Below are 25,962 nucleotides of genomic sequence, written 5' to 3' on the forward strand. Positions count from 1 at the left end.
AATAAAAACAGTAAATTAATAATAAATAAAATAATAAATATTTTTGAACAAAACAAAAAAAAGAGAATAATATCCAGGCAAAAGGTTTTTTGTTTCAACCTAGAAAGTGAGGAAAAGAGGAAACCATAAATATTTGCATTTCTCAGTTCAATGCACAGAAATGTGCATACAGATGTTTGCACAAGCAACTTCACTTATCATTCTTATCTTATCAAATCAAGTGCCAACTTTGCTCATAATGTTAAAAGTGGCTTTACCGTTGTCCACTGTCTTTGCATAGCATTCCAAAGTCTTAAATAGCAGCAGTGTTAAACAAACATCACATTTCAATGTACATCTGTTAGAATGATCACAAACATTTCGTTTTATCTCCCTGCCGTGTTGCGTAGAGCTGGTGCTAATTGCAACAAATGTCATTTCTGTAGATAAAGCCATAAAAAATTAATTAATTAAAAAAGAAACAAACCTTTTGCGTTGTCAATTTGCCGTGAGTAAATTGAATTTGCGGAATTTTCACGCCCGGACCTCAACGCGTTAGTCAGGACCACAAGGATATCTGAAGCTGGTCTGCCGGTGAAATTGCTTATTTAAATATTGTGTGGGCGGGGCCCTGGACTCAGGCAGCAACTCGAGTTTTACAAGTAGCCAAATCAGGCGCCAGGTACCACGCTGTAATTTCATCATCATTTAGGTCGGCCGGCTAAACATTATTGTATTCAAACTTTGTCGGACGCGACAAAAGTTCGTGGAGATGTGCGTTGGACGCCTTGTCTTGGCTCCGGTGTGCTGATGGAGATGTGTTCAGATTCCCCGCACTTGACTCGGTTAAAACTGCTGACTGCTGAATTTTCAGAGCATGAGAACAGCCTCTTTCATTAAACTATTGAGGTTTTTAAAGAGAAAAAAACGCCTTGTAAAGTCGATCAACTTGAGAACATTTGAATTATCTGTATGTTTGAGTAGTTTTTAGCATCTTTTAAGGATTTATCATTAAAAAGAGATTTTAAACCATGCATAATGCTGCTATGAACACACGAATTTATGTTCATAGCTATATTTAATTTATTGCATTGCATTTATTCTTTCTCTCTTTTTTGGTTCTATATGTTTTATATTAAGTTTTCCAACGGTGATAATTATGTACAAATTCAAATTAGGCAAGACACACCAGGGGTTACATCAGCTTTCTCTTAACATGCAGTGTGCTAGAGTCTTACATTTCAACTCATGTTAATCGACTCAGGCGTCCCCAGGTGACGCAAAGAGGTCTTCTTTCAGATATGGGTTTGTCAATGTTTGTCTGTGTCATTTATGCACTTATAACCGACACTTAGCTTCGTGGATTATTTTGCCAATAACCGATTTAATCATGTTTTTTGAAATACACCGAACAACCAACTGCCACTGCACCTACCCAGGACTGGATTACAAAACGTGTAACCAAAAGCAAGAAATTATACTTCAGGTAATTCCAACGCAGTTTACCCAGTGATGTTATTTTTCCTACATTAACGCATGAACACATTGATTTTATAGCATTGATTCACAATTATAAACCTCAATATCCGTTTTTATGTCGTACCAGTACGACTGCGTTCCTTGCGCGCAGCAGTCTCAAGTTGCACGCAGGCTGCCAATGGAAATACTAATGCTTCAAACCAAAAATTAGATTAAATGTTTTTGTTTTTTTTAAATAATCGGTTGAATAAACATATTTACAACGTCTGGGAACGAATAATATCGCTGTATATTAGCATTACTGGAAGTGTACTTTCTTGCTTAAGACCGTAAACCCTGTAATCCCCAACCAGCCAGACATTGAAAAAGCCGGTAGGTAGTCAGAAACTTCTGTAAGTAGGCTACCTGGAATATTCTTTCTTACAAATAAAACTGGGCCACTCGAAAACACACACTAAAACTAAAATAATATATAATTGTTGAGAAACCCAGAAAGTGGCCTATCTCTTTAAGATTCATTTTTGGCGCACAATGGAGCCCAGTTGGACCGAAGGAACCGTTGTCCTCCGCTTTGTTCCGGACTCTGTCGGTTCCCCAAAGGGGAGAGGAGTCTTTTGAAGTTCACTGTGAGAACCCGAAATGCACTAGTGTCCCTTTCAAACAGATAATTACGATACACAGCTTATCCAGGATATAATACAATGAAAAAATTCTGATCTGCTGTTAATCTCTTGTTAGTCATCTTGTCCAGGGATAATAACATTTGGGTGGTCTGTTGAGAACAGAAAACGAAGAGAATAGAGTCAGACCTCCTTTCTGGCCACACGCTTTGAGTGCTATTAACTTCACAATGGGATGCAGCATTAACATGTTAATATATATTGCAATCCGTAAGAATTCAGTAAAAAAAAAAAACCTGTAAAAAATGGACCATGTCTGCATGCTTTTATACATTTAGTTGCTTAATTTAGTTTATTTGCAGCACTGTTGTCACATAACTATTGTTGTTGTAATCGGGTGGTAGGCTTGCTTTTTCTCTGTGGGACATCACCATTATACACGGTGACAATGGGCATTGTAGAATTATACAATTGCACAATTGCCACCAACCTTGCATGGCAGCCAATCGCCATTGGTGTGCGAAAAAAGATAAAGGTGCGATATAAATGCAGGCCATTTACCATTTACCATTTGATGTATGCTGTGTACATTGTCCAAGCAAATAAATGATGCAAACTCGTCGCTCAGTCAAGCGGGGCTACGTCTGTCCCTCTGTCCTCAGGTGTGTGTTGACCAGATGGACAGGGAGGACAGCGACTCAGGAGTGTGTTACTGCATTTCTAGGACAAATACCGTATTCACCGTTTATGCCAGGTGCTGTATAAATACAATACATTGTTATGTTAGTAGTCAGGATCATGTGCACTGGTGCCCAAGGTGTGGTCTTGACAGTTAGATCCTTAGGCTCTGAATAAATAGCACTAGTGTGCTGAAAACCAAGCCTGTTCATCCTGGAAATATGAACTTCCCCTCTCTGACTCATCTGGTCAGGGACCTGCAGGCGACGCCCTTGTTGTGAATCGGCACCACTTCTTTCATGTCGAGTCCTCCTGTGGGTCTATTTCACTTATCAGCACGATGAAATATCAATATTTCCCAAAAAATCAGGGCATTGTAACCTTAGAAATGTAGGTGGTGCACAATAAATGAATGAAAAAGGGTCATCAGAAAGTGTCATTTTTATTTTTTTATTTTTTTATTACACTTTATATAGTCAAGGCTGCGCTGAATCATATCAGGTAGGGTCAAGTTAACAGCTGCCACTGTGTTAACAGTGCATCAGGTAAATAAATGGCGTCTTACAGTTTCCAGATTTCTTTTTCTCAACGGAGCAGGGCTATAATTTGAGCATGAAGAATTGCATCAGAACATGCGCAGGAAGTTATAGTTTGCACATATGACCTGCCTTTAATCAACAATACATATTTCGTCACAAGATTCATTAGAGTTTTTTGGGCCAAATTTTAAAAGCAAAAGTAATGACACCATTCCTGGTTTGGAATGAAAGGAAACCAAACCAACTGTCTTCAATCTTAACTTCATCCTGGTTGATGACACTGCATTGCCGATGTGTGAACAGACTGATGTGTGATGATCAGACTGCATTGTACAAGCAGTGGACGACCCATCGTTTGTTTTTCTTACGATTGCTGCCATCTAGTGAACGTCACAGGAGTAGTGGACTTCTGCTGCAGGTCCCTGCGGTCCGTATTGCCATCTGACCACCGTTTCACCGACTGTCCAGCACCAGGACAAAAGGACCATAAGCAATAAGCTCACGGGCTAATAAACAAGGCCAGAACCCTGCAGTAAAGCCCTACAGGAGCATGGTCTCGCACTCGGTGAGGCAGTGGAGCTATGCTTTTACGAGTTCAGGAGTTCCTGTCGATCAGGGGCACTCAAACTTGGCCCTTCATGCAAGTGGTACGACTGCTTTTGGTTCTGCTCGCGACAATCTCAGAAAAATAGATCTTTTTTTTTTGGCTTGACTCCATCGAGGAACCCATTATAAATCTTTACGGAGCCCCCTACCAGAGGGCGTGACGCGTGGAAGCTTCCAGACAAAGAACCATCTTGCCCGACACAGAAGTGTTCTTCTGTACAAACACATGGTTAATTTTTTCAGAGGGTGTAATCAGGATTGAGTTGAACCTGGGGTGCCAGATGGGCTGCATCTCTGGCCAGTCAATTTGATCAATTAATTAATTTGAAAAAAAAAACCCCAGCAGTGCTCCCGAGGGTCAGATTTGAGGACCTTTGAATGCCGTGCTGCCTCCACACAGATATTGAGAAAGAGTGCGGAATTAGTGTGTCTCTCCTCGATCTGAGCTGCTTAAGACCTTCTGCGTTAAACACATTCTTTGACCATTCTCGCTGGACCGCTGTGTTCGTGTTTTCTGCCAAAGAAAATAATCTTGCCCGAAATGGGAGGGAGGGTGAAAAAAATGCGAAACATCTCCTCGCTCGCTTTCATATTTCATCACGGATCGGTGATGATAGACCCCATACGGAGAGAAGATGCCCTTTAGATTTATAGGAGAAAAAATAGATCTTGAATCGTTATCAAAATCACGAGGGTCTCTTCTATGGAATGGCAAGCATTTAAATAAAATTTAGGATGTGGTGTGGCTATGATAAAAAAGAAGAAAAAAATCTAATTGAATTAATTCAAGGACTTAAATTTTGAGTGCAGAGATTTAGTTGCCATTTTATACTAGCCCTTTCATAGTATATTATTATTATTATTATTATTATTGGCATTTGGCAGAGGCTCTCATCCAGAGCGACGTACAGTTGATTAGACTAAGCAGGAGACAATCCTCCCCTGGAGCAATGCAGGGTTTAAGGGCCTTGCTCAAGGGCCCAACGGCTGTGTGGATCTTACTGTGGCTGCATCGGGATTACCATGGCACAGTTGAAAATGTGATGGAAGTGCAGTGTACAGTCTAGTTTACAGGCATTCTCCAATTTGATGCACTTATATGGAGCAAAAGGCTGTAAACAGAGAACATTAGCTTAACATACTATTGCTCAATTTCACACTTTACAACATGATCGGTGAGATAATATTCTCGAGATAATGTTCACTTGAGGTTTGAGCTATAAAAAGAAACGTGCTCTCCTAAGCAACACGGAGTTGGTGTTATGGATTACATAACACCAGTGAGTAGTTGGCTAGGCGACTCCCTGTTTGGTCATGGCACCTGGCCACTGTAGTGAGTGAGGCAACGTCAGCTCAGGAAAAACCTTATCTGTGTGTTTTGCGGTGTTACCGTACGAATGCGGAGAGCAGGATATTGCCGTAAACGCAGGATCCGGGACCTGGAACTTTGTCACGGTGTCGGAAGGTCCCACAGGTTGCATAACACACCTCAAGGGTTTCCCTTAACTGCAACACTCTTAAATTTAAGGGAAACCTTAAGGGGAAATTACTTTTCCCGGTTGCAATTATGCAACCAGGCACAAATCTTAAAATCCTAAAAATGTGATTTCAACTTTTTGTGTAATATTGTGCATGTTCTCCGTGTGATCTATAAAAATAATTCCCCAAATAGCATCAGTGCTACTAATAATACACTTGTAACAAGATGGTTTGGGGCTAACGCATGAGCCAGCGAGTGTTATGATTCGCGGGAGGGCTGAAACTCACTTCCTGTTCTCCACTGCCTATCGGTGTGTCGGAAGGAAGTCATGTGACCATCATGTCCGTCCGGTCAGCCATCCCGTCCTTTGTCATGTGTGCGACTCAGACACAGCACTGGACCTGCCAGACACTGGGACACCATCTCCAAGTCCCACATTTTACTACTAGTATTGGGTGACATTGGCTCAGGCGGTAAGGAGCAGTCGTCTGGCAGTTGGAGGGTTGCCGGTTTGATCCTGCCCTGGGTGTGTCGAAGTGTCTCTGAGCGAGACACCTCATGCCTAAATGCTCCTGACGAGCTGGTCGGTGCCTTGCACGGCAGGCAATCGCTGTTGGTGTGTGAGTGCATGTATGAATGGGTGAATGAGAAGCATCAGTTGTACAGGGCTTTGAATAAAGGCGCTATATAAATGCCAACCATTTACAGCTGACGACTGAATAATGTGAAGAACATTTTAAAAGCAGCTCCACTTCTCGTTCATGGTGTGCATTTTGGATCATAGTTGCACTTCCCCTTTGAGATTTCTTTTTGGTTTACCAATGACGATGCTCTATTGTCGCTGATGAATACCGCGCTCGGTGTGGAGATGAAGGTGTGTTATTGAGGTGACATTAGAGCCCTCCGCGCACAATGGAGAGTGGTTTTGGCGGTATTGGCCCATTGTGTTTTAAAGTGACACAAAGGAGCCACTCCTGGCTTTCAGATTTCCTGCTTGGCCGAGTGGATACAAAGTGGATACTATGCAGAAATAATTCAAACGTGCCTTTCCTGCACCTGTCCGGGTTTCTGCTTTTGCATTTATTACCCCTTGTGTTGTCTTCAGGGTCAAAAAGTGTGACACGCCATTATGTTTAACCGCAGAGAAACCCCCCTAAATTATATTTTTTTCAACTTGGAATTTGTTGACAAAGTTTGTGATGAGTGACAGGTTGTTTCTTCATGCAGAATAGATTTGGGGTTTAAAATTCAATTAAGCTGCATTATTTTAGGGGTTTAGTGAAGGTGGGTCATTTTGACCCTTCGGACAAGGGGACTATACAGAATGTTAAGACTACACAAGGGTTAAGAGTGACTAACAGTAGTCAGAGAGGGTTACTTTTTTCAGTAGTAGTAGTGGACATTGAACTTGCTATGGTTTAAATAAAAAGTGGAAGCATTCAGACTGTATTCCATATTTGTAATTCATTTCAATTACAAAATGGTTAAACAATTGTGAATTGATTTGAAATCCCAATGAATATGGGTACTGTGGGTAATAGCATTACCCTGATAAACGTCCTATGAGCAATAAACACAACACTGCCATTATTACAGTGGCATTATCACCAACACTCAGCAAGTGTGTCAAAAAGTCTCTTTTTGTTTTCTTTTTTAAATACAATTTCAGTGTATTTCAGTGATTGTGATACTAATCTGTGCTTATGAACTCTTTTCCAGTACAACTCTGGGTTTTTTCTTATTTTTATCTCTGGTTGCTACTCACTCACAACTGGATAAAAACACATATGAAATGATTATATGCTGGTAAAAAACACTCAACAAGAATTTTCGATGAGCTCTAATCGTGTAACCCTGATGTCAGAGAAAAAGTTTGTTGTAAATACCAGGAAAACTCTGAACTCTGCTGGAATGTTACTAAAGGGTCGAAAGGATTGAAGTATTTCAGCTAACGTCTTTGGCCCGTGTCTGGCACTGTTTTACCTGGATTGACACCAAGTCTGGCAATCTGAATGCACTGGCAACCAAAAAAATGCTGTTTGTCCACAAATAGAGGGACAGAAAACCACATAATGTCATGTTGGTGAATCGTGAAAAATTATTTTTAAAATTATGTAGCCTACAATGACAGCATGTAGTAGTATCAGAGCGTCAGCCAAAAGTTGCACAAACTGATTTCGCTGCCGTTCTGTTTATCTGATCGGCGATTTTAAGGAAAGCTCAGTGATCTCACCGGGGCTGAGTGGCCCCAGACTAAGTCGCATGGATCTCGCTGCGCCACTGAAAGCTTCTCTGTTGGCCAGGGGGGGCGTGTGCTGATTTCTCATGTTTTTGTCAGCTTATAGAAGCAGTCCCAGAGCACCTCTCTCCCCGCTGACCCCCTCCTGGAGGTCATCGTCCCCAGAGATGACACGAAAACCCAAACTACACTGGTTTTGTCCACTTTTTATTATCAAAAGCAACCTAAATTCCAGTTTTTTTGTGCGTGCCAAGAGGGAAACAAACTATTTAGTGGAAAACGGAATGTGACGTAGGAGGGGCTGTTTGCGTTCAAAGAGCAGATCGTCAGTGCTTTGATGTAATCTTCCAAATTATTTGACCTCTCTGTACCCCCAGCTGTGCTATTCAGTGACTCTACCCTGCCTTTTGATAGAAAGAAAAGCATTTTAAATATTACTTAATTTCAAAACTTGTTTTCACTATTCTCACCTATTGCGGTACTATATTGAGTACTTTAGACACTGTTCACTGAATGGTGTTATGTGAGTATTATACATACCGTGTGGTGCAGCCCTGCCTTAGGGCCCCAACAACTCCCTTTGGGCCTGGTTCAGCATCGCCCCCTCAGGCAACTCCAGGAACTGCAGCAATACAAATTGAGCGTGGCTGTTCTGCACCTGTGCCCAGCATTTGGGATTCCATTGCCCGCAGACCACGGATCCTCAAATCTGGCCCCCGAGTCCAAAATCCGGCTCCGCTTATCTCTCCTCCCAGATAATGAACTGATCGATTCGAGGCGCTGATTGGTCAGACTGTCTTCACACCTGACTCCCAGGCAAAGGGAGGTTCTCAGCCCTGGAGGGTGGTGATTCGGGGAAGGAGGCTGTGGACCCTCCTCGCCAGCTGGCAGTGTGTGGAGAGAGCCGGGGCGGGGCACAGTGCCGGGGTTCCCTGTCCCGTGGAGGCTGCAGTGTCCAGGTCCGCTCCAGGTCCCACAGGGTGAATCTGAATTTGGGGAGGGATCGGATATCCAGCCAGTGCAGCTGCAGAGAGGACATGGCCAGCGCTATCTGTGTTTTTCCACCATGGGAAACCTGATACGCTACAATTCTCTGCCAGAATAGGATGAGTTTCCCCTGGCATATTTGTGAATATAGTGCTGAAGGTACTCCTGTTTCTTAAAGACATAAACTGTTGCTTTGACTCGTTCATCTTCACAACTGGCTTTTCATAAAAACAATTTATTCATATTTTTTGACGTTGCATTGAGTACATTTTTCCTCTTGGGGGCTACTTTTATCTAATTTGCACATGATATCCCCGTGGAAAATGCTTCAGCAGTTTTCAAGATTTTTCAGTGTCAAGTTACTTTCCTCTGCACTGGATCACCACGGTTTCCCCCAAAAAAGATTTGTGGGCAACGAGTGTGAAAAAAGTGAGTGTTCATGTTTTGCCAGTGTTTTAAGAAAACACATTTTGCACATTACATGTCATTTGGCTGACGCCTTTGACCAAAGCCACTTACAATTGATTTAGACTAAGCAGGAGACAATCCTCCCCTGGTGCAATGCAGGGTTAAGGGCCCTTGCTCAAGGGCCCAACGGCTGTGCGGATCTTATTGTGGCTACACCGGGGATCGAACCACCGACCTTGCTGGTCCCAGTCATGTAGCTTAACCACTACACTACAGGCCACCTGCACTAAATGATAAAGTCAACAAACGAACAAAAATTGCTTAGTAAGAGGTGAATACTAGAAGAATAGCAACAAAAAAAAATGGCTGGGAATCTTCTCATCCCGAAGTGATAAGGACTTTGGGTCAAAGGGCGTTGCACAGGAAGTGTTGGAATTCTTTCAGCTCTCTTCTTGTCCAAGGACACAAGTCAGCAGTGAGTGTGAGAAGGTTTCCTTTGAGAGAGGGATTCCGGACCACGTGCCACTAGATCACTACACTGGAAGGGCACAACCAGCCCTGCATCCTGTGGTCTGCAGCCACCAGTCCACACCGTGAAATATCAGAAATAAAGTGGAGGTCCATTTTTTCTTCTTCAAGGATCGAATTTCCCAACTGTACCCTGAAAGGACAGTGATGTTCTGATGACAAGCATTGTACACTTTTTAGGCACTTTTCGTACCTTATTCAAAGTAGCTCAGCACTATTTGTACTTTATTTCTGAGAATGTACACATGAGCCTACACTGAAGTGTTTTAGATGAACTTATATCACTCTCCCAAGGTACAGGCTTGTGGCTAAGGACTGCAGACTGCATGGCTGGCTGTGCCCACTGTGGATGTTATCATGGCACTGGGGGCAAAACACTGTGAGCCCAGCGCTCAGAGAACATCGCGAGGAGGCCTGGCTGAGCCCCTCCAGCCCTGTTGATCTGCCGCCCTGCGAATAAAATATGCTTTACAATTTAGCATCATGCAGTGAAGTGAGATCCTCATGTTAAGTCTGATCTCTCAGACATGATGAGTGGATTAAGCGCATTAAGATGTCTGCTCTTCAGAGCCACAGTTTTTGTTGTAAGTGAGTGTACAGCATGAACCTCAGGCTCTGATGCTATGCTAAGATCTCCTCTCATGGCTTCATGGGAACCATAGTATCAGAGAGTAATCGTGCTATGAAAGAACACATAAAGCTTGTGTTATGTTTCATTTGTTTACTATTGTTGTACTTTCTGTACTTTCTCTTGTTGTAAATGGAAGAAAAAAATCAGGGTTTCTTTTGCACAACTTTTAGTATCTCATGTATTTTCAGCAGTGGAAATTGTAAACCTGACCCATCTCTGCAGCATCCTCCAAATGTGGGGAACCGGGATTTATCTTTCTACGCAGCGGAACCAATTTAACGGTATTTAGGGATCAGTAATTGTACCTCTTTGGGCACTGCACTGCCCCCTGCACGTGGTTTTGTTTATTTGTTTATTTAATTTTTTTCACAGCTGAGTGGAACTACTAGTTTGAAAGGTGAAATGAGTTGACGTGTTGCTGAGGATTGTTTATTATACAGTGTTTTGCACTTCGGAGTCAGTCGTTACTTCGGAGAGATCTGCTTTTTCTATTGCGGAGCATGGTTTATTTGTATCGTAACGGTTTCTCATTCCGTTTAGTTTGAAATCTCAGCTGTCTCTTTTGTCACCTTTTGCTGTAACTATTTGCCTGATGTAACTTTTTGGTGTTGATTCAGGATTAAAGAGCACATCAACAGAAACAATAAACAGACTATGACAATGTCCTGGTCGGATGGCACACAGTTGCTGGCTTCTACAACTGATGAGCTATTATTGAAGTTGAAAAATAAAAAAAACGTTGTTCAAATCGACGCAAACTCATTTAAATTCTTCAGCTCAGCCCAATCAGCCGAAGTCATCCTACTCATTTTGAAAATGTATTTATTTTTGTTTTCTATGACCACGAATAAGGAAACTTTGCAGGATATACATGATATCGACTCGTGTCGTGTTTTTTTTCTCTAAATAAGCGGCATCATTTCAACGATTGCCATCGCGCTCTCGCTACATTAAATTAGTTTGTGTCATTCCGGTCGCGCGCCCCTCCCTGTCTGAGCCTCGCTGCGCAGACTCACTGCGCTCTCCTGTCAGAGTGAGAACGCTGACAGAATGGCGGCGGGGTGCTGCTGGGAGGATGCTGTTGTTGCTGATGATGTCTGACCGCCCATCAGAATGTGAATTGGATATCAACGGCAAAAGGAAAAGGAAGCAAAGAAGGGCCTGACGCCGAGGTCTCCTAAAGCATCGACATGGCCAGGCTAGTCGACTACTTCGTGGTGGTCGGTTACGACCTCGATAAGCGGGGTGAGTTGTTGAAGGCTGTTTTTCTAAGTGGACTAGCCACTGCCTATAGTAAACAGGAGGCGGGGGTAGGGGAGGCGGGGACCGGCCGGGACGCGACGGGACAAAACAGCGTGCCCTGTTCCGAGATTGCAGCTCGGTCTGGCGCTCTCACTAGCTCCCGTGGATGTCCAGGGCCCGGACAATGAGGGAAATATTGTCAGTATTTAAAAAAAAGTTTACTCAAGAAACAAAAATACGTAATTAAAGAGCATAACGCAACAGGGTGGATTGAAAGCGGTTTAGGACTTATACTGCCATGCACTGGATAGACACAAATGTGATATAGAGCTGTGATATAGCGTTATGTTAAGCTGACGGTTTAGCTCACGAGCTAATTAAAAGTTTGACCAGTATGACTCTGCAGCTTGACAACGTTGTCAAGGGGGATTTCCCTGAGCTCGCGGGCTTGCTACCAAGCTGTCTTGTCAATGAAACGTATCAATAAAGATAATGTATACAACGTGAAATGCTACCTTTTGTAAACTTACGAAATTCCAACAGAAGCATGACACTTGCGTCCTGCAAGTGACCGAAGTCTTGGAGCAACAATATAGTTGTTTATGAAGATGCCTTGCGTCCTGCCCTCGATTCATCGTAGCGTACCCAGCTTCTGTCATGAAAAATTCATGCAGCCTTCAAAAGCTGCACTATCGGGAGAAGGCACTCGGAAAACTAACGGCGAAGTACAAAGTATTCTGGTTATGACTAATTTATAAATTGTGAAGAACTCTGAACATGACAAGTATTCAGTCTGCAAATTCAATTCTCAACGGGGGAAATTGAGTCCTGTTATAGTGCTTGTTGATCATTTGTCATGCCATTTTGGAGAGTCGTAACTGTACAGTATATACATGTTGAAGACATGGTTAAAATGATCGAATGTGAACTGGCTCATCTCATACACAATGCATAAGGTTCCATTCTTGAATCCTCTGCTTGTACACGCATTCAACATTTATTTTAATTTCTACTTTTCATATTTACTGCTATAACCCAAATATGGAGTGCAATTGAAGTTTTGTGTCGCTGGTATGTGGTCCTGAGTAGAAAGCTGAAACTGAGTTGGTGTGCTTCCTCTCAGGAGAAGGTCAGGTTTGAATCAACTGAATTAACTGTTCAAACTGAATTAACTGCATTAACTGTCCAAACTCATTCTTGCCTCTGCAAACACAGCAAAGGTTGTGTGTGGTCGGTGGCAGTCGTGTAGGCTAAATGTTGGCCCTGCCTTGCCCTCTGACTTTTTATCTTTGCGGGTGTTGGAACTGGAAATATTTGTTTGTCAATATTAGTAGCCTGGTATTGGGCTCCTCTGGACATTACTGTTGCAAACTTGACTGGCCAAAACTTGGATGGTGAATTCCATCACTGTTCCCCTTCAGTGCTTCAGCTTCAGCAGTGAGAGGAGCTCATTATCTCTTGACAGTGGAGAATGCATCGTGTCTCTAATGATAAATGGACTCCGCTATCTGGGTGCATCTATCTGACCTTACAGCTGTGATGTCATTTGGGTTACCGGGAAGCAGTGTGTAGGAAGTGTGTGTGTGTTTCTCATATCTCTCAGAATCATCATCGTAGGCTTGTTGAGCAATGACTCTCAGATATAAAGAGACAGTGCAGTCCAGTTTTGTTCTTCAAGGATTGAATTTCCCAAATGTTCAGTAATGTTCTCTGAGTACATTTTCCAAGCCAAGAATGTACAAATGAATTATATATTGCTTGTTAGGGGTATAAGTTATTTATTTAACCAGGGGTTTTGAACGGGGGCGGCATGGATGGTGCAGTGGGTCGCACTGCCACCTCACAGCAAGGAGGTCCTGGGTTCGAATCCCGGTCGGCCGGGGGCCTCTCTGTGTGGAGCTTGCATGTTATCCCCGTGTTTGCGTGGGTTTCCTCCACAGTCCAAAGACATGCAGGTTAGGCTGATTGGCGAGTCTAAATTGCCCGTGGGTATGAGTGTGTGAGCGAATGGTGTGTGTGCCCTGCGATGGACTAGCGACCTGTCCAGGGTGTATTCCTGCCTTTCGCTCAATGTATGCTGGGATAGGCTCCAGCCCCACTGCGACCCTGTTCAGGATAAGCGGGTTAAGATGATGGATGGATGGATGGATGGTTTTGAACGGTTCACCTTCACAAACTCGCCAGGTCACTGACTATTGGAGTGCTGAAGACCAGGCTTGGCATTAAGTACCGATAGCCTGGCAAAGTTGATCGGCAAATGGCTTCCTCTTGTCACCACACTTACTCTACTACTACATTGTTTGAGTATAACTTTGACAGACCTACCGGTCCTCTTTAGGTTCGGCTGCTGCCTGTGCTAATTTCACTGCTCGCTTCAGCAGCGAATCCCCAAATGTTTGGGTGGGACGGGCTGGAATGGCACTCTGGGTGGAACCACAGTGCTCTGGGCTGAAGTCATTCAACGAGTGTTGGGAACCCCCTTTGTCCAAGGGGCTCCACTCAAACAGGAAATAGAAAGCAGACCAACCCACGGGGGAGACTGCTGACAGTGCGAATGCGTATGAAAATCTCTGTTTTCATATGCATCACGGCAGCCATTGCAACTTCGTATTGTCCACCAGAAGTGAATGTTTGATTCGACCCTTTTGGTCCATTTTCAGTTCCTTTTTTACGTCCAGGGTGGGGGGCGGGGATCGTCTTCCCCCTTGGCCAAGGAGTCCCCCTGCTCTGGATTTTGGCTGGAAGTGGAGGGGTGAGAGAGGGAGACAGAGGGAGACAGAGGGTGAGAGAGGGAGAGAGGGAGAGAGAGGAAGGGAGAGGAAGAGAGGGAGAGAGGGAGAGAGAGGGAGAGAGAGATTGTCAGCTCTTCATTATTCATGACGGACAGGCAGTTCTCATGAAGGCTCTGTCGGGTTGGATGAAGAGCGGTTAAATGGCGTCTTCCTCGGTCACAGATACCCTGCAGGACTGCAGCCCTGCCTCTGGTTCTGGGGGACAGCCATTGTTGCTGGTAGTCAAATTTCCAGGGAGGGTAGATTACGTTACAATATGTTTTTCCCAATATTGTCAGAGTAGAGAGCCAGGAAGAATGGGCAGCAAGAGAGAGGGGGAAAGACATGCGACAAAGGATATGTGGCTGGATTTGAACCAGCCTGCGATGAGTTTGTGGACGGTGCTCTCTGATATGTTTTTAATGCCTCTGTATTAAACCCGCGCCCCGGCCTCCTCCCAGTCCCAGGATCTGGGAACCCCGGCTTGCGATTGCGGTGGCATCTCTGGGTTTTCTTCCGTCCCAGCAGATAATGACAGGTCTTTGCTGTTAATGATGGCCTCTTGCCGGTATACTGCTGGGTAATGTGGCACAGCTGTTGTGTGTAGAGTCCTGAAATTGAGCGTGCTGAACCAGGGGAAGGAGCGGGGAGAGAAGGACCACATGCTGTTAGGTGCTGAGGAATGTCACACAGCAGGTGTGTGCTTCAGGTACCACCACCACCAAAACTAACACCAGTGACGCCCCACTGCTTCCTTCCGCATTTAGGAGGAGGTCTGCGTCTCGCCTCTGTCCCCAGGAAGAGCCTTTCTGATCTGGCTCAGGGGAAGCTTCTAGAAACCCTCCCGATAAGATCCCTTATCATGTCAAAGGAGATGTTCCTCACTCCATGGCCTCACTGCTGCGATGTGTTGGAGCTCAGCCTGTTGCTAGCGAGCGATATTCGTGACGTGGGTTCAGCCTGTAGGGGCAACAGGAGACAGGTCCTTAATTCTGCCCAGCACAGTGACTGCACTAGCTCACAGCACATTATCTAAAGGCAGTGGAGAATGCATTGTGTCTCTAATGATAAATGGACCCTGGTATCTGGGTGCATATATCTGCCCTGACCGCTGTGATGTCATATGGGTTGCCAGGAAGAGGTGTGTGTGTGTGTGTGTGTGTGTGTGTGTGTGCATTCATCTTGCTTGCAGGAGCACAGGGAGCTTCTGTTGCCCGTTCCAGCCCCCAGGCATCCATGGTCTTCCCTGGAATTCTGGGAATGCCCCCCCCCCCTCTGTCTAGCCGTTACACTCGTGCTTGGGGGCTTCTTTGGGTGACCCGGGTTCCCTTCGCCTTTCAGCTGGGTTACTCTGGGTTACTAAAGAAAGGGGTTCACTCTGGGACAGTGTGTGTCCTGCAAAGTTCCAGTTGCAAGTGCAAATTCTCATGTCTGTAATGCGTGGCCGGCACTAGATACAAGTTTCTATAAAACCGGGGCTGATTATTGACAATGTTATGTAGAATGGAATATTCAAACTCAACTCCAGATTTGACATTTGGGTGTCAGTCAAAGATCAGATTCCTGTCGGATAACTGTCACTTCTCAATCCCTGGAGTGCCTGGAGACTTGAATTGTAATCTTGTGGCCTGCTCTGTGCACTCTAATCTCAGATGGAATTGCATGGGTATAGTGCACTGCTAATTGGTCGAGTGGGACCAATCACACCTAAATCTGCAGCACTGTTATGTTTACTCAGACCAATCACAGGACTCATCGGTGAACAATGTTGCCTCTGAAAGAAGTTTTCTGTCTTACAACGGTATCTCAATTGTGTTATTACCTTAGATATTTATTTTTACCTTCTGTCCGTGTTTCATGCGTGCTCGTGGTTTTCTCTCTATTTTCTCTCTCTAACTTCACACTGTGGAAAGCCAAGGCCAAGCCACTGACACTTTTACATGACACGCCCCCCACACACACACACACACACACACACACACACACACACACACACACACACACACACGCCATGCGCGGTATACAGTGTGAGACATGTCACATGTGTTTGAGGAAACCAAAAGAGAAAATGTTCAATGCCTCCCACCCCCCCCCACCCCCCATCCCACAAGACCCAGGAAGGAAGTAGTCTGATGTTCAAAGAAGTACCGACAGATGTTTGCGATTCTTGGTCACGTTAACTCTGAAAGCTCTTTCCATTTGAGCTTACATCAATTCCCATGTGCTCTGAATGTTACACAGTTAAAGGTACAATAGGTAAGATTTTTGTGTTAAAACATTGTTACAAGACCATTGTAAATCCCATCCTATAATTGAAAAAGGCTCACTGACATGTAGACTCATCCTCTGCCTGTGTTCATAGTCCTTAAATTCAGGTTTCAAAATATACAGTTGACGGGCCGGCACTCTGTACCAAAACGTTGTATAGCTGTACAATAATTCAAACTCATTGGTTGAAATTGGTTCTAATTGCCACAGCCAATGGCGTTTCAACATCAGCACATTTGCAGAGAAGGGGGAGGGATAAACAGTGTTGTGGTTTGAAGGGGTTTGTCGCTGCACCTCCTCTCTTAACTGTTAGAAGTCCAAAATTACCTATTGTACCTTTCAATAGGCCTGGTCTACGTCAAATACCCAGGTGTCTGTCGTTCCCACGATGCACCCATGAGCAGGGACAGTTTTTACGCTGAGCGGGCTCCAATGCCCTGGTCCATCGTCCCGTTAATTTCACACTTCATGATGACTTTAGGTTTATGATGGGCGTTGCCGGTGGGGACACTGGACTACCTGGAGTCACTGCAGAAGGCTCCAGCCCTGAAAATGATCCGATTCCACCCTCACGCGGGTGTCTCGGGGGGCTCCACTATTCCCTCTCCCGCACAACGGGACATTCGTCTCAGTCTCACAGCGCTGAAGTGCTCTGCCCATCTTTCCGTTTCTCGCCGCCCCTGGTCTCTTCACCTGCGGGCGCCAGGGGCCCCGCGTCTCCCCTGCGGGCAGGAAGGCCGTACCTGTGCTCTCTGGGGCGGGGCGTACGGGGGAGGAAGAGGCTCACAGGAAGCTGACGTCAGAGGAGAGGCCGCTTCGTACCTCCGGTTTCCCTTTTATAGACTCGGGCCCGGCTCAAACTGTCTCCGCGCGCCGGAGATATGAACGCGCTCTCCTCTATAAAAGTACAGCCTAAATTTAAAAAAAAGGGAGAGAATCAAAAACGAGCGCGGTGGTGAATGCTAAATCGGAGGCCTGACGTGGTGACAGCGTTGGCCTGTGTATTTTGAAACAACTGCTGTGGTTACTGTGGCCTGTTCGGCGTGCTCTGTGTTCCACTTCGTATATACAAACCATCTGCAACAAGCGGTGTTGTTTTTTCAAGGCCAGTGGAAAAGCAGTTGAAATAGTTTGCGTCCTCGCAGGTTAGCTGTTTTGTTCGCGGAACGGCACCACGCGTGAGCTGTTCCAATGCAGTAGAATGTGATTGACGTTTTTAGAGGCTTGGCCCCTGCCTGTTTGAGTGTGATTGACGGATGCTTTTGTGTGACTCGATAACTAGGGGTCAGAGGTTCATCGAGTACCTGTGATCTCCTGCATACCGAGATATTGTTCCAAACCGTCCTAACCCAGTCTGTGAACGGGTTAAGCAAGCAGAATTAATAGACACACAGGGACGGCAGGTGTATACAGAGAACTTCAGGAGAGTGATTTAATGTAGTCTTTGCACTTAAGACTTTTGTGCTCTCAGGGCAGGCATTCTTAAACCCTTTGAAGAGTAGGTTCTTTGGTTGGAATGTTAGGGTTAGTGGTGTTCTAGAACCCCATTGCTTTTCACCTATCAGCAGTGATTGTTACATCACCAATAGAATGTTTAGTTTAGAACGTTCTCATCACATGTGTGCGATCTTATACCTGAAAGGCTGAAGCCCCTTTTGCATGGTTAAGCGCTGGAACCTGGTGCAACCTGGTCCTTGCCCTTGGGGGGGTATCCTCCTGGGCCTGGCCTGTGTGTGGGGCCCCAGAGCAGAGGTCTGCTTGTGTTAGCTGACCCACTTCTGCCTCAAAGTGTGAACTGCTGCAGATTTGCTAAGCAGGACTAAGAGGGGGAAGCTTTGACGAGTGGGTTTGGAGTGGGTGTGGTAAGCAGGATTACACTGTCTGTCACACATACACACACACACACACACACACACATACACACACATACACACACACACGCATACACACACGCATACACACATATACACACACACACACACACACACACACACACACACACGCATACAGACACAGACACACACACACAGACACACACACACACATACACACACACACACGCATACACACATACTCATTCACATGCAAACGCATGCAAAAACCAATAAAGGCACACACTTGCAGGTTTGCAGATGCACACATGCACACCTTGTCTTGTGCCTTGTCTCTCTCTCGCTCTCTCTCTCTCTCTCTCTCCCTCCCTCAGACACCTCTACTGGATGCATAAACACAGCCTCGGGGGGGGGGGGGGGGGTGGTGGTTTAGTATGTCCTCCTCTTCTTTCTAACTGCAGTCAAATTTTGGCCGAATAGTTTCTTCTTAAATGCAACTCCATTAAATGCAATACAAATGGTATAATGCATGAAATGCTTCAATTTTGTCATGAAATGGCTAGTTCCCTGACATAACTAACGCCGCAGTACTGGTGAGAAAGAAGCAAGCGGAGCACAGCACATCTCCCCAAGCCCAGCGTACGGACTACAGACTACAGACTACATTCTTGCATTTTACTGTGCTTCAGGAGTGCACAAATTGCAGCGAGATTAAATCTAAAATGGAACCCTAGCCAGCGGTAATTGATTCCTTAGCAGCCTTAAGTACCGTGGCTGTAGTTCACTGCTGATCGGTCAGGACTTCACTGCCGTCTGAGTGCAGGGCATTGGCTGATCTGAGCTTGGCGCAGTCGGTTGTGCGGTTAGCTTGTAGACAGACAGGATTGAAACGGTACGGGAATCCGCTCGTTTTGATTTATGAGCGCTTGAGTGTGGAGCCTTAACCAATCGGCTTCTTTCGGTCTTGTTTCCTGCACGGGGACGTTTGAAACGCTGACATCCGGTGACTTCTGCGCCAGGATGAACCGCAGTTCACAAAGTCCCAGTGCTGACAGGCAGACTGTTTGGCTGATCCTTTAAGGTGTGAGGTCAGAAATATGTGATGAGTGGGTCCTTAACTGAACATTCGAATGCTGATGTCATTTAAACGAATAAGCAAAGAGTTTTAGAACACTGACTTTTTTTATTTCAGTCTTGCGTCTTCGCCGTGGAAGGCGGTTGTCATGTCGACGCGGGTGTCGTGTCGATGCGGTTGTCATGTCGACGCGGTTGTCGTGGGTGCAAAGAATGGCGACCTCCATCACAGGACGTTTGCGGTTCACACCAGCCGGGCGGGAGTTTTTATGAGCGCATTTGCTGACATGCATGCCCCCTGTAAGCAGTGTTCTGTCAGATAAGGGAGGTCGCCCCCCCCCCCCCATTCCCCTCGGTCCGGACAGGCACTGCCTGAGATTGCAGTGCAGGCGACGGAAAAATGACTCAGTCTTGACAAGCATTTTAGTCTTATTTTTCAAATCTTATTTCTGTTACCTTTCTGCCAATGAGTTTTACTGAAGATTAGCCAATAGGGTAAAGATAATTTCAAACAAGCTACCATTTAAAACAAGCTACCATTTTATACTTCAGAGGGAAAAAAGGAAGATTTCAAGTTTCATGACAAGAATAAAACACTTAAGCCTTTCTTTGCAGTGTATCTCTCCAGCGATTAGCCAAACCTTCCAGAAAACGCAATTTTGACAGCTATTGGTATCTGTATTTCATTGACATATTTGATATCCAGGAAGGACTGACTGCTGACAGGAAGTGCCCTTACCACAGGAAATATTTGCGGAACCCAGAACCCGCCACAGCCTCTCGCTGTCTATCAGACCGTCAGACACTTCCGTCTCCGGACCCACGTGGCTCCCGCCAGACTCAGTCTACTGCCATCATGCCTGCGTCCCACAATGCATCTCTCCTACCCTTTTGACGCACGGGCGTTTCTGTCGCACACCGATGTGGAGATGCTGTCGACTCCTCCCTATTGCGGTCGACCCGCTAAGAAATGCCTTGAATACGAGCTACGAGCTTCTTTGTCGAATAGCACGGGCATGATCTGTCAGAAGTTCTACGGAGTGATGCTTCGCTACAGGAAAAAGCAGCGTGTGTGAATCACGCGTTCACACTTACAGTGTTGCTCAAGTTTCCCGGCTCTTAATCTCAGTCCATTTACCATTTAACCATTCCCTGGAGGGATGAGTCTGCCCGATTTCCAGCAGAGTGCTGGACAAGTTAAACAGATTTTAAATTAAGTGGTTCATTCTGCCTGATGACCTCATCCAAGTGGGGCTTCTTTGGAGGTAGAAATGCGATGAGACATTTTTCCAAATATTAGTACATTTTCTTGCTTATATTTTATTGGCTTCATCGTGTTTGGCCCATTTCCTATTCATCCGGTTGATCGATTTGGTGAGTTATTCAGGTCCAGGGCTTATCGTTTTTCTTTTCAGCTGACCTGTTACTTTGGCGGGGGGGGGGGGGGGGGGGTCCGTGAGTGGAGCGGGATTCCATGTTGTGAGGGAAAAGCACATTCCACATCCAGCTCCGATCGTTTTCCCAGTTTCTCAGTTTCTCAGGGAGTCCTGGACAGGAAACAGGAACTTCATAATGTCCAGGGCCAGCTGCCTGTAAGACTCAAAATTGGCTTTGAGACAGGCAGGGGCCCCCTCCCCCCACTCCCCTGCCACAGAAACTGCCAGATCATTGCCAAACACTTCTTTCTCTGCAGTGTCAGTGGAAGACCAACACCTTGCCAGTCTTAACAAGCAACTACTGTCACTGCAAAAACCACAGAACTTAACTGTCTATTTCTGTTCCTTTTCTGCTGAAAGACAGAATAACAATAAGGTGTGACTTTTTACTTATCTCAAGAATTACCAATGGGGTAAGAACAATAACTCAAATCAGTAAACGGTAACTCAAAACAAGGTACTCTTTTCTACAGAAATCAATCACGTATCACGTATAACGTTTCTCCCCAAGGGACGGATGCCTGTTGGAAGGGAATGAAAGCTGTGAAGTAACTCCTTCAGCCCAGCAGGTAGCTGTTACCTGGCCCAAAGGTGTGACCGTGGGAGTAATGCTTGTGATCCTCACCTGTCTCAGGTGCTCTCCTGTCGAGGGAGAGTGTAGGAGCCGGATGTGATGGGAGTTCTGCTTTTGGGAACCCCGCCAGGGTTGTGAAATTTCCGCACTGCCTCTCCGTCTCTCCGCCCGACCCCCCCGTCCTGCTTCGAGTCTGTTTCCCGCCTTGTGTGTGGTCACAGGGGCGTAACATTAAATGACTGTCAGAATGACAAGAGCTTTAGCCATGTAATAAAGACTTAAGATCTTTTTTTGTCTCTCAAGCAGAATTAGCTTGTTTTAAGTTACTGTTTGCTTGACAAGTGAAGTTTTCCTATTCCGTTTGCCAAACTCGAAAATGAGTCGAAACCATCTGACCTCATTGGCAATATTTTTGGTTTATGTAGCGAAGATTTGAAGTCTCAATATTGAGTCTTAGGTCTCAATATGATGAAATTGTTATTTTTTGGATTTTGCAGTGCACGATGGTCCGTTTCCTTGTGCGACTACATTAGGGATCTCTGTCGACATCTCTGGGGTTCAATCCGAACCTTGACCCGTTGGAAGAGTTCAGCATTCTTTCTGTTTTACTGTCGGAGAGCCTCCTCGAAACATAAACTACTGAATGCGTTGTCTGTTGTGTTATATGGGTGGTTCAGCTTTTGGTTTGAATACGGGGGCGGGAGTAGAGCAGAAGTTGCAGTTGTAGGAGGACTGAATACAGCCATAACATTGCTTTACAACCGTCACCGGTCCGCAGTGCAAAGCAGGACCGTGTCATCACTGACGACAGACCCACAGAATCGGTGGAAATAGAACGTGAGAGACGTGCACTCGGCTGCAACATTTTACCTGATTTTATGATTTTATTGTTTACTTTCTTCAGGTAAGGCATGAAATAAAATGTACTTTCAAGGCCTTTTTTTGAAGATAAAGTTGGGATTCCTCTGCGATAAGCATTGAAGTCTTTGATTAGTCGGTGAATAAATTAAATATTCACTGTGGTTTGAAAGTGGCAGTCTGAGGGGGTAAGACTGATTTATTTGTCACTCAACGGTTCGATTTTTACTGAAGAGTCAATAATGAATTCTCTCTCTCCTCAGGGATTTTGGGTCTGAAATTACGCCCCCCCCCCCCCCCCCCTTCCCCCAATCTCAGACTCCAAATGGAGCGTAATCCAACTCCGGCCTTTCAGCGGCGTTCCTGGTTGTCCGGTCGGAGCGCTCGCAGTTTTCCTTTGTGTGTCCCGAGCCCCCGTTTGCACAGAGCATGCTATGGCCTTCTCTGTCGTCATGGTGATCAGCGGGTACCCGAAATAAGGTCCCCCTTCGACTCAGACACACACACACACTCACACACACACACAGAGAGTACTGCTTTGTGAGAAGTTCTGTTTTGTGTCACTGGGATTTGAGATTTTCTGATAAAATCTCGCAAGAAGCCTGAGGCTGCAGAACACCCTTTCGTGAGCCAAGATTTCTTTTTGTTTGTTTTCTTTTTTGGAAATCCACTCAAATATGAATGAGAAAATGGCCACAAAAGCAAACCACGTAATAGCAGACGACCCAATTTTGGACCATATCAGCACTTTAAATGGCTCTGAGCTCTGTTTATTGACTATATCAGGCCAGATTACTTATTTGCTTGACATTAATACATGAAGATGAGAAAGTATTTGGGTTCCCATCAGAAGCTTCGTGTGTACGACCAGCAGTACAATGCAAATCACTGGCCTGATACCCATTCAATATAACACCTTATTTCAGCTCTTACATTCTATCAGCATCTCCTACCCAATTATGACAACCTTGCAGGAACCTTATCTACATTCACTGAGCACTTTATTAGGGATATTTTTTTTACTTTATTACACCTACTTATAAATGCGATTATCTAATCAGGCTATTGTGTGGCAGCAGTGCAATGCATACAATCATGTAGATACAGGTCAGGAGCTTCAATTAATGCTCACATCAATCATCAGAATAGGCGATAAAACATTTTTAATCTAAATCACTTTGACCGTGGAATGATTGTTCAGAAACTGCTGATTTCCTGGGATTTTCACTCAGACTAGTCTCTGGAGTTTGCAAAGAATGGTGCAAAAAAACAAAAACAGAAAAAATCCAGTGAGCAGCAGTTCTGCAGAAACGCCTTGTTAATGAGAGACATCAGTGGAGAAAGGCCAGACTGGTCAAAGCTGATAGAAAGGCGACAGTGACACAAATAACCACACATTACAACAGTGGTATTGCAGAAGAGCATCTCTGAACACACAACGCGTCAAACCTCTAAGTGGATAGGCTACAGCAGCACAAACTAAGTCTAATAAATACCTAATAAAGTGCTCAGTGAGTGTATGTAGCATTAAACAGACCCGTAAAGGAAGGCGTGCCATCTTGGCAGTTGGAGGCATCGGTTATGACGGATTAAACTGTGCGGGTTTGTGTGAAGTTATGCTGCACACGGAGAGTAAACGGCACAGATAAGCAGCATTAATGAGGAGCTAAATACTTAATGCACAGCAGCATCCCAAATCTCTGTTCAAAGCAGTGTGTGTGTGTGTCCCACTGGCTGCTGTATAGGCCACTCTGAGCATCTGAATGTTGTTAACCCGTTAAGGTGTGAGCTCTTAAATAAACAGCCTCATGCTGATGTACAGTAACTTCCAATTGAAAGGAATAGAGTTCAAGAACACTGACTGGTTAGTTCAAGGTTCGATCCCCTGTGTAGGCACGATAAGATCCGCACAGCTGTTGGGCCCTTGAGAAAGGCCCTTAGCCACCCATTGGGGGGAAGGGAAGGGTTGTCTCCTGCTTAGTCTAATCAACTGTAAGTGGCTTTGGATAAAAGCGTCAGGTAAAGAGCGTGTAATGTGAAGTTAAGAGTCTACTCGGCGTTGTGTTGAAGTGCTGCTGGATGGTAGAGTCTGTGTTCCTGTGAGGTGAAGGCGAGTGCCCTGCAGCACAGGCTGATCCTGAGTGCTGCAGCAGACCCAGCATGACTTCCTGTCTGAGAGCACCGCGCGGTGCGTGCCAGAGAACTGCGTGTGTGTGTGTGTGTGTGTGTGTGTGCGTGTCTGCATATGTGTGTGTTTTATGTGTGTGTTTGTGTGTGCCTGCCTGCCTGCTTGCTTGTGTGTGTGTGTGCCTGCCTGCTTGCTTGTGTGTGTGTGTGTTTGTGTGTGCCTGCCTGCCTGCCTGCTAGGGTGTGTGTGTGTGTGTTTGTGTGTGCCTGCCTGCCTGCTTGCTTGTGTGTGTATGTGTGCCTACGTTTGTGTGTGTGTGTGTGTGTGTTTGTGCCTGCCTGCCTGCTTGCTTGTGTGTGTGTGTGTGTGTGTGCCTGCGTTTGTGTGTGTCTGTGTGTTTGTGTGTGCCTGCCTGCCTGCTTGCTTGTGTCTGTGTGTCTGTGTGTGTGTGTTTGTGTGTGCCTGCCTGCCTGCTAGGGTGTGTGTGTGTTTGTGTGTTTGTGTGTGTGTGTGTGTCTGTGTGTGAGAGTGTGTGTGTGTGTGTGTGTGTGTTTGTGTGTGCCTGCTTGCTTGTGTGTGTGTGTGTGTGTGTTTGTGTTCGTGCATGTGACGTGTTCCTTTCATGAAGGGAAGTAGAAAGGCACGTGCTTCCTGCCGGCTGACTCCACAGGCCCGACACCTTCTCATCCCGGTACGGCGGGACGCCGGCTCTATCGGTTGGCCGGGAGCCATTTTGGCTCTGTCTTCGCTCAGGAAAACACTCGTATTTCTGCGCTCCCGCCCCGCTTGACGGCTGCGTCACGTCTCTCTCTTTGGGGCAGAGGTCACGGGATGCGGACGTGTTCGGCAGCGAGGCGCTGCGTTATCCCCGGGGCCTTGGCTGACGTTCAGGCTCTCCTCACGAGCGCGCTCAGAGAGGCTTTTCTACGGACCCGTGCGAATATGACGGCTTATCTCTGTTTGCATAAGCCCAGTTCGGATAAGCACACCGCCACATGAATCACCTCGCCGCGATACGTGTGTGATTCACCGATGACGAAATTTTAGATGAAAACCTCTCTGGAAAAACTTTCTCCTTTCTGACATTTTTATTTGCTGTACGCTCGTTATGGATTTATTGACATTCAGGCATGGCTTCGTTTATTTTGTACAGTGCAACAAAAACAGCCACTCAGCGTTGGACTGTGATTGGCTGGACACCTTGGTGAACTCACCTGCACCTGTGCTCCTCACTACACTGCAGAAACCAAACAAGCCAATCTCAAGTGATTTAGTCTGATATTTAGTCTTAGTCTTATTTCTATTAGAAGTGCTAATAAGAAGTGCTAAAAATATTGCCAATGAGGTGACACTGTTGTACTCATTTCAAGATTTGCAAATGGGGTAAGAAAATTATACTTGAACTCAAGCAAACAATAACTGCTGATATCTTCTACTGGAGAGGGAAAAAAAATAAGACAGGGGTTCAGTCAGCCTTTATGGAAACCCGCCGACCAGAGGAAGTGATCATCCCTGGAGCTGAATGGTGTTGCTATGAATGGCAGTGGAACCATAAGCCAACTGGCCTGGCACGGGTGTGGTTCTTTCCAGGGCTTGTACACACAG

At 45.5% G+C, this 25,962-nt stretch overlaps 1 protein-coding gene across 3 annotated transcripts in view; it reads left to right on the forward strand.

Annotated features, from left to right (window-relative positions):
* The first annotated feature begins 11,215 nt into the window (after window positions 1–11,215).
* Window positions 11,216–25,962, forward strand: part of LOC133119084 (myotubularin-related protein 5-like) — a 67,614-nt gene continuing 52,867 nt past the window's right edge. For all 3 annotated transcript variants that reach the window (XM_061229488.1, XM_061229489.1, XM_061229490.1), the window contains exon 1: window positions 11,216–11,419. In XM_061229488.1, the coding sequence (XP_061085472.1) occupies window positions 11,365–11,419 (55 nt within the window). In that variant the 5' untranslated portion in view covers window positions 11,216–11,364. The remainder of the gene's footprint in view (window positions 11,420–25,962) is intronic.

The sequence above is a fragment of the Conger conger genome, chromosome 19, assembly GCF_963514075.1.
Source record: "Conger conger chromosome 19, fConCon1.1, whole genome shotgun sequence".
Taxonomy (NCBI): Eukaryota; Metazoa; Chordata; class Actinopteri; order Anguilliformes; family Congridae; genus Conger; species Conger conger.